The sequence below is a fragment of the Callithrix jacchus genome, chromosome 1 (assembly GCF_049354715.1).
Source record: "Callithrix jacchus isolate 240 chromosome 1, calJac240_pri, whole genome shotgun sequence".
Lineage (NCBI taxonomy): Eukaryota > Metazoa > Chordata > Mammalia > Primates > Cebidae > Callithrix > Callithrix jacchus.
In genome coordinates, this window is record NC_133502.1 from 153,516,202 (window position 1) to 153,526,599 (window position 10,398).

At 54.0% G+C, this 10,398-nt stretch overlaps 1 protein-coding gene across 8 annotated transcripts in view; it reads left to right on the forward strand.

The window, feature by feature from the left end:
• The window catches only part of LOC103794606 (uncharacterized), a 57,382-nt gene extending 47,919 nt beyond the window's left edge, over window positions 1-9,463 (forward strand). For all 8 annotated transcript variants that reach the window (XR_013535690.1, XR_004727927.3, XM_078373660.1 and 5 more), the window contains one exon: window positions 308-9,463. Coding sequence is in view for 1 of the 8 variants with exons in the window: in XM_054258440.2 (XP_054114415.1) it covers window positions 3,082-4,569 (1,488 nt within the window). In the remaining 7 variants the exon portion in view is untranslated. The remainder of the gene's footprint in view (window positions 1-307) is intronic.
• Window positions 9,464-10,398: the final 935 nt, after the last annotated feature.

The window sequence follows — 10,398 nt, forward strand, 5'->3', positions numbered from 1 at the left end:
CTTTCTTGTGCATTCATGTTAAAGATCTTCAGCCTCAACCCAAGCCTCCTCCATGAGGAGACTCTCACTATTGGCCGGCTACTGCAGCATATAAACACCAGCCAAAGTGAAACAAAGCATTGCTTTAAAACAAGTTATGTATTCATAATATCCACTGATTGTTTTGTAATCTCTGCTCTCTCTGTGGTTATGTCTTCCTATTAATTTCTGATATTAATTTTGTGATTTCCCTTTTTTCTTGATAAATCTCACTAATGACTTGTATACTAGATTTTTCTTGAAAACAACTGTTGGCTTTGATCCACAGCTGAATCATCATCCATGGCTGGGACATCAAGGGCATCATCCACAGATGGGCATCATCCACAGCTGGGGCATCATCCACTGATGGGGTATCATCCACTCCTGGGGCATCATTTACTGCTGGGGCATCATCCACTCCTGGGGCATCATCCACAGATGGGCATCATCCATGCCTGGAGCATCATTCACTGCTGCGACATCATCCACAGCTGGGGCATCATCCACTGCTGGGGCATTATCCACTGCTGCATTATCATCCACAAATGGGCATCATCCATGCCTGGGGCATCATCTACTGCTGTGGCATCATCCATACCTGGGGCATAATCCACTGCTGCATCATCATCCACAGATGGGCATCATCCATGCCTGGGGCATCATCCACTGCTGTGGCATCATCCATACCTGGGGCATCATCCACAGATGGGCATCATCCACTCCTGCGGCATAATCCACAGATGGGCATCATCCACTCCAGGGGCATCATCGACAAATGGGCATCCACTGCAGTGGCATTATCGACAGATAGGCATCATCCACTCCTGGGGCATCATGCACTGCTGTGGCATCATCCACAGATGGACATCATCCACGCCTGGAGCAGCATCATCCACAGCTGGGGCATCATCCACTGCTGGGGCATCATCCTCTGCTGCGGCATCATCCACAGATGGGCATCATCCACTGCTGGGGCATCATCCATACCTGGGGCATCCACTGCTGTGGCATCATCCACAGCCGGGGCATCATTCACTGCTGTGGTATCATCCACAAATGGGCATCATCCACTGCTGGGGCATCATCCACTGCTGCAGCATCATCAATACCTGGGGCATCATCCACTGCTGTGGCATCATCCACAGATGGGCATCATCCACACCTGGGGTATCATTGACTGCTGCAGCATCATCCACAGATGGGCATCATCCATGCCTGAAGCATCAACCACTGCTGGGGCATCTTCCATGCCTGGGGCATCATCCACTGCTGGGGCATCATCCACTACTGTGGCATCATCCATAGATGGGCATCCACAAATGGGGCATCATCCATGCCTGGGGCATCATCCACTACTGCAGCATCATCCACAGATGGGCATCACCCACTGCTGTGGCATCATCCATACCTGGGGCATCCACTGCTGGAGCATCTTCCATGCCTGGGGCATCATCCACTGCTGAGACATCATCCACTGCTGTGGCATCATCAACAGATGGGCATCATCCACACCTGGAGCATGATCCACTGCTGTGGCATCATCCACAGCTGGGGCATCATCCACTGCTGCGGCATCACCACACCTGGGACATCATCCACTGCTGCAGCATCATCCACAGATGGGCATCATCCACTCCTGGGGCATCATCCACTGCTGTGGCATCATCCACAGACAGGCATCATCCACTCCTGGGGCATCATCCACTACTGCGGCATCATCCACAGATGGACATCATCCACGCCTGGAGCATCATCCACTGCTGCGGCATCATCCACAGCTGGGGAATCATCCACTGCTGCAGCATCATCCATAACTGGGGCATCATCTACTGCTGGGGCATCATCCATACCTGGGGCATCCTCCACAGATGGGCATCATCCACAAATGAAGCATCATCCATGCCTGGGGCATCATCCACTGCTGCAGCATCATCCACAGATGGGCATCATTCACTGCTGCGGCATCATCCACAGCTGGGGCATCATCCATGCCTGGGGCATCCACTGATGGAGCATCTTCCATGCCTGGGGCATCATCCACAACTGGGGCATCATCCACTGCTGGGGCATCATCCACACCTGGGGCATCATCCACTGCTGAGGCATCATCCACTGCTGTGGCATCATCCACAGATGGGCATCATCCACGCCTGGAGCAGGATCCACTGCAGTGGCATCATCCACAGCTGAGGCATCATCTACTGCTGGGGCATCATCCATGCCTGGGGCATCATCCACTGCTGTGGCATCATCCACACCTGAGACATCATCCACTGCTGCAGCATCATCCACAGATGGGCATCATCCACTCCTGGGGCATCATCCACTGCTATGGCATCATCCACAGACAGGCATCATCCACTCCTGGGGCATCATCCACTACTGCGGCATCATCCACAGATGGGCATCATCCACGCCTGGAGCATCATCCACTGCTGTGGCATCATCAACAGCTGAGGCATCATCCACGCCTGGGGCATCATCCCCTGCTGTGGCATCATCCACAGACAGGCATCATCCACTCCTGGGGTATCATCCACTACTGTGGCATCATCCACATATGGGCATCATCCACGCCTGGAGCATCATCCACTGCTGCGGCATCATCCACAGCTGTGGCATCTTCCACTGCTGCAGCATCATCCATAACTGGGGCATCATCCACTGCTGTGGCATCATCCACAGACGGGCATCATCCACGCCTGGAGCATCATCCACTGCTGTGGCATCATCAACAGCTGAGGCATCATCCACTGCTGCAGCATCATCCATAACTGGGGCATCATCCACTGTTGGGGCATCATTCATACCTGGGGCATCATCCACTCCTGGGGCATCATCCACTGCTGTGGCATCATCCACACCTGGGACATCATCCACTGCTGCAGCATCATCCACAGATGGGCATCATCCACGCCTGGAGCATCATCCACTGCTGAAGCATCATCTACAGCTGGGGCATCATCCACTCCTGGGGCATCATCCCCTGCTGTGGCATCATCCACAGACAGGCATCATCCACTCCTGGGGTATCATCCACTACTGTGGCATCATCCACATATGGGCATCATCCACGACTGGAGCATCATCCACTGCTGCGGCATCATCCACAGCTGTGGCATCTTCCACTGCTGCAGCATCATCCATAACTGGGGCATCATCCACTGCTGTGGCATCATCCACAGACGGGCATCATCCACGCCTGGAGCATCATCCACTGCTGAAGCATCATCTACAGCTGGGGCATCATCCACTCCTGGGGCATCATCCCCTGCTGTGGCATCATCCACAGACAGGCATCATCCACTCCTGGGGTATCATCCACTACTGTGGCATCATCCACATATGGGCATCATCCACGCCTGGAGCATCATCCACTGCTGCGGCATCATCCACAGCTGTGGCATCTTCCACTGCTGCAGCATCATCCATAACTGGGGCATCATCCACTGCTGTGGCATCATCCACAGACGGGCATCATCCACTCCTGGGGCATCATCCACTACTGTGGCATCATCCACAGATGGGCATCATCCATGCCTGGAGCATCATCTACTGCTGTGGCATCATCCACGCCTAGGGCATCCACTGCTGGAGCATCTTCCATGCCTGGGGCATCATCCATGCCGGAGGCATCATCCACAAATGGGGCATCATCCATGCCTGGGGCATTATCCACTGCTGCAACATCATCCACAGATGGGCATCATCCACTGCTGTGGCATCATCCAGAGCTGGGGCATCATCCACGCCTGGGGCATCCACTGCTGGAGCATCTTCCATGCCTGGAGCATCATCCACAACTGGGGCATCATCCACTGCTGGGGCATCATCCACAGATGGGCATCATTCACACCTGGGGCATCATCCACTGCTGGGGCATCATCCACGCCTGGGGCATCATCCACTGCTGAGGCATCATCCACTGCTGTGGCATCATCCACAGATGGGCATCATCCACTGCTGCGGCATCATCCACACCTGGGACATCATCCACTGCTGCGGCATCATCCACAAATGAAGCATCATCCATGCCTGGGGCATCATCCACTGCTGCAGCATCATCTACAGATGGGCGTCATTCACTGCTGCGGCATCATCCACAGCTGGGGCATCATCCACGCCTGGGGCATCCACTGCTGGAGCATCTTCCATGCCTGGGGCATCATCCACAACTGGGGCATCATCCACAGATGGGCATCATTCACACCTGGGGCATCATCCACTGCTGAGGCATCATCCACTGCTGTGGCATCATCCACAGATGGGCATCATCCATGCCTGGAGCATGATCCACTGCTGTGGCATCATCCACACCTGGGACATCATCCACTGCTGCAGCATCATCCACAGATGGGCATCATCCACTCCTGGGGCATCATCCACTGCTGTGGCATCATCCACAGACAGGCATCATCCACTCCTGGGGTATCATTCACTACTGCGGCATCATCCACAGATGGACATCATCTACGCCTGGAGCATCATCCACTGCTGTGGCATCATCCACAGCTGGGGCATCATCCACTGCTGCAGTATCATTCATAACTGGGGCATCATCCACTGCTAGGGCATCATCCATACTTGGTGCATCATCCACAGATGGGCATCATCCACAAATGAAGCATTATCCATGCCTGGGACATCATCCACTGCTGCAGCATCATCCACAGATGTGCATCATCCACTCCTGGGGCATCATCCACTGCTGTGGCATCATCAACATACAGGCATCATCCACTCCTGGGGCATCATCCACTACTGCGGCATCATCCACTACTGCGGCATCATCCACAGATGGACATCATCCACGCCTGGAGCATCATCCACTGCTGTGGCATCATCCACAGCTGTGGCATCATCCAGAGCTGGGGCATCATCCATACCTGGGGCATCCACTGCTGGAGCATCTTCCATGCCTGGGGCATCATCCCCTGCTGGGGCATCATCCACTGCTGAGACATCATCCACTGCTGTGGCATCATCCACAGATGGGCATCATCCATGCCTGGAGCATGATCCACTGCTGTGGCATCATCCACAGACGGGCATCATCCACTCCTGGGGCATCATCCACTGCTGTGGCATCATCCACAGACGGGCATCATCCACTCCTGGGGCATCATCCACTACTGTGGCATCATCCACAGATGGGCATCATCCACTCCTGGGGCATCATCCACTGCTGTGGCATCATCCACAGACGGGCATCATCCACTCCTGGGGCATCATCCACTACTGTGGCATCATCCACAGATGGGCATCATCCATGCCTGGAGCATCATCTACTGCTGTGGCATCATCCACAGCTGGGGCATCATCCACACCTAGGGCATCCACTGCTGGAGCATCTTCCATGCCTGGGGCATCATCCATGCCGGAGGCATCATCCACAAATGGGGCATCATCCACTGCTGCAGCATCATCCACAGATGGGCATCATCCACTGCTGTGGCATCATCCAGAGCTGGGGCATCATCCACGCCTGGGGCATCCACTGCTGGAGCATCTTCCATGCCTGGAGCATCATCCACAACTGGGGCATCATCCACTGCTGGGGCATCATCCACAGATGGGCATCATTCACACCTGGGGCATCATCCACTGCTGGGGCATCATCCACGCCTGGGGCATCATCCACTGCTGAGGCATCATCCACTGCTGTGGCATCATCCACGCCTGGAGCAGGATCCACTGCAGTGGCATCATCCACAGCTGAGGCATCATCTACTGCTGGGGTATCATCCATGCCTGGGGCAACATCCACTGCTGTGGCATCATCCACACCTGAGACATCATCCACTGCTGCAGCATCATCCACAGATGGGCATCATCCACTCCTGGGGCATCATCCACTCCTGGCGCATCATCCACTACTGTGGCATCATCCACAGCTGAGGCATCATCCACTGCTGCAGCATCATCCATAACTGGGGCATCATCCACTGCTGGGGCATCATCCATACCTGGGGCATCATCCACTCCTGGGGCATCATCCACTGCTGTGGCATCATCCACAGATGGGCATCATCCACTGCTGCAGCATCATCTACAGCTTGGGCATCATCCACTCCTGGGGCATCATCCCCTGCTGTGGCATCATCCACAGACAGGCATCATCCACTCCTGGGGCATCATCCACTACTGTGGCATCATCCACAGATGGGCATCATCCACGCCTGGAGCATCATCCACTGCTGTGGCATCATCCACACCTGGGACATCATCCACTGCTGCAGCATCATTCACAGATGGGCATCATCCACTCCTGGGGCATCATCCACTGCTGTGGCATCATCCACAGACAGGCATCATCCACTCCTGGGGCATCATTCACTACTGCGGCATCATCCACAGATGGACATCATCTACGCCTGGAGCATCATCCACTGCTGCGGCATCATCCACAGCTGGGGCATCATCCACTGCTGCAGCATCATTCATAACTGGGGCATCATCCATACTTGGTGCATCATCCACAGATAGGCATCATCCATAAATGAAGCATCATCCATGCCTGGGACATCATCCACTGCTGGGGCATAATCCACAGATGTGCATCATCCACTCCTGGGGCATCATCCACTGCTGTGGCATCAACAGACAGGCATCATCCACTCCTGGGGCATCATCCACTACTGTGGCATCATCCACTACTGCGGCATCATCCACAGATGGACATCATCCACGCCTGGAGCATCATCCACTGCTGCGGCATCATCCAAAGCTGGGGCATCATCCACTGCTGCAGCATCATCCATAACTGGGGCATCATCTACTGCTGGGGAATCATCCATACCTGGGGCATCCTCCACAGATGGGCATCATCCACAAATGAAGCATCATCCATGCCTGGGGCATCATCCACTGCTGCAGCATCATCCACAGATGGGCATCATTCACTGCTGCGGCATCATCCACAGCTGGGGCATCATCCACGCCTGGGGCATCCACTGATGGAGCATCTTCCATGCCTGGGGCATCATCCACAACTGGGGCATCATCCACTGCTGGGGCATCATCCACGCCTGGGGCATCATCCACTGCTGAGGCATCATCCACTGCTGTGGCATCATCCACAGATGGGCATCATCCATGCCTGGAGCATGATCCACAGCTGGGACATCATCCACTGCTGGGGCCTCATTTATACCTGGGGCATCATCCACAGATGGGCATCATCCACAAATGAAGCATCATCCATGCCTGGGGCATCATCCACTGCTTCAGCATCATCCACAGATGGGCATCATCCACTGCTGTGGCATCATCCACACCTGGGACATCATCCACTGCTGCAGCATCATCCACAGATGGGCATCATCCACTGCTGCGGCATCATCCACACCTGGGACATCATCCACTGCTGCAGCATCATCCACAGATGGGCATCATCCACTCCTGGGGCATCATCCACTACTGCGGCATCATCCACAGATGGACATCATCCACGCCTGGAGCATCATCCACTGCTGCGGCATCATCCACAGCTGGGGCATCATCCACTGCTACAGCATCATCCATAACTGGGGCATCATCTACTGCTGGGGCATCATCCATACCTGGGGCATCCTCCACAGATGGGCATCATCCACAAATGAAGCATCATCCATGCCTGGGGCATCATCCACTGCTGTGGCATCATCCACAGCTGGGGCATCATCCACGCCTGGGGCATCCACTGATGGAGCATCTTCCATGCCTGGGGCATCATCCACAACTGGGGCATCATCCACTGCTGGGGCATCATCCACAGATGGACATCATCCACGCCTGGAGAATCATCCACTGCTGCGGCATCATCCACAGCTGGGGCATCATCCACTGCTACAGCATCATCCATAACTGGGGCATCATCTACTGCTGGGGCATCATCCATACCTGGGGCATCCTCCACAGATGGGCATCATCCACAAATGAAGCATCATCCATGCCTGGGGCATCATCCACTGCTGTGGCATCATCCACAGCTGGGGCATCATCCACGCCTGGGGCATCCACTGATGGAGCATCTTCCATGCCTGGGGCATCATCCACAACTGGGGCATCATCCACTGCTGGGGCATCATCCACAGATGGGCATCATTCACACCTGGGGCATCATCCACTGCTGGGGTATCATCCACGCCTGGGGCATCATCCACTGCTGAGGCATCATCCACTGCTGTCGCATCATCCACAGACGGGCATCATCCACTCCTGGGGCATCATCCACTACTGCGGCATCATCCACAGATGGGCATCATCTATGCCTGGAGCATCATCCACTGCTGTGGCATCATCCACAGCTGGGGCATCATCCACGCCTGGGGCATCCACTGCTGGAGCATCTTCCATGCCTGGGGCATCATCCATACCTGGGGCATCATCCACAGATGGGCATCATCCACAAAGGGGGCATCATTCATGCCTGGGGCATTATCCATTGCTGCAGCATCATCCACAGATGGCATCATCCACTGCTGCGGCATCATCCAGAGCTGGGGCACCATCCACACCTGGGGCATCCACTGCTGGAGCATCTTCCATGCCTGGGGCATCATCCACAACTGGGGCATCATCCACTGCTGGGGCATCATCCATGCCTGGGGCATCATCCACTGCTGAGGCATCATCCACTGCTATGGCATCATCCACAGATGGGCATCATCCACGCCTGGAGCATGATCCACTGCAGTGGCATCCTCCACAGCTGGGGCATCATCCACTGCTGGGGCATCATCCATGCCTGGGGCATCATCCACTGCTGCGGCATCATCCACACCTGGGACATCATCCAGTGCTACAGCATCATCCACAGATGGGCATCATCCACTCCTGGGGCATCATCCACTGCTGTGGCATCATCCACAGACAGGCATCACCCACTCCTGGGGCATCATCCACTGCTGTGGCATCATCCACTGCTGCAGCATCATATATAACTGGGGCATCATCCACTGCTGGGGCATCATCCACACCTTGGCATCATCCACAGCTGGGGCATCATCCATGCCTGGGGCATCATCCACTGCTGAGGCATCATCCACAGATGGGCATCATCCACTGCTGAGGCATCATCCACACCTGGGGCATCATCCACAGATGGGCATCATCCACGCCTGGGCATCATCCACTGCTGGGGTATCATCCACACCTCTGGTAGCTCTGCAGGAAGGTTGCCCACCTCAATCTTGCTTTCTCCAGGTTCCAGAGGCTCCCATTTAAAGGAGCATCTCTCCCCACTCTGCCTCACCCAACACCAGCTCTCCTGTACCTACTGGATTTCTAAATGCTTTCTTCCACCTTCACCTCATTGGATTCACGACTCTGAAAAATAGTCAAAAATTATAAAAAGGTGGGAGCAGGGGTGATCTGGAAATCCCTGCTACAACATTTTTAAATGAATCTACTGGAAACTATTTACGTTTTAAATAAAGCCATCCCTTACTTAGCACTAGAATATCAAGCCATTCATGTTTTTAACAGACTTTGAGATATAATTCAAAGTTTTTTATATGAACGTATGTGTGTATGAGTATATATACAACTATATACATATGTGTGTATGTATATATACACACAGTTGTATATATATACACATACATGTGTGTATACAGTTATGTATATATGTACACATACACATATATGTATAGTTGTTTTAGGACACAAAAATACTGATCTTGAGAAAAAAAGCATTGGTCTACATAAATATTGAAACTATCTGGCATAGCAAAAGTCCCCTTTAAGAATATGACTTACAAAGTGCAGAGTGACAGAAAATGCTCACAGCGTGTACATGTGAAGAATGTGTCGTGTTGGCCTTGGCTGTCAACGTTGCCAGTGTTGCTGCTGTCCTCAGTGCAGACAGCTGTGTCATTTGTTCAGAACCTTCAGATGCTGAGGGTGGCTGAGTCAGCCCTGCCTGGGCCACAGACCCTAAATTGGACAGAGGGGAGGGACTGTGGTTCAGAATCAGCATAGTGAGAAGGGCAGGTGTGTGGAGCAGAGCTGACTGTGGATCCCTGTCCCCAGGTGAGGTGCCCCCTCCTCTGTGCAGTGAGTGAGGAGGGTAAAGACAGGAGCCCTGGGTATGGCTCAGATGCAACTCTGCTTCGTGACACTTCTGTGGAGCCTGAGATTTCTGAAGCCAGCTTACATCTCCCAAAACCTTCACGGGAGCAGAGCCACTGCATTTAAATAAGAGGTGTGACCCGCCTGTTCTGGTCCCCTCTACCCTGAGTTCCCACAGCTTAGCCAGTGGGGTGAAGGTGTGTCCTAGCAGGTCAATGTTGCCACCCAACTCTACCCAGTGGGCTCCCTGATGACCAAACTCCCATGGAGGCTCTGAGTCATTTTCCAGCTGGGAGAGGCCATCTCTGGAGAGTCCCTCACTGT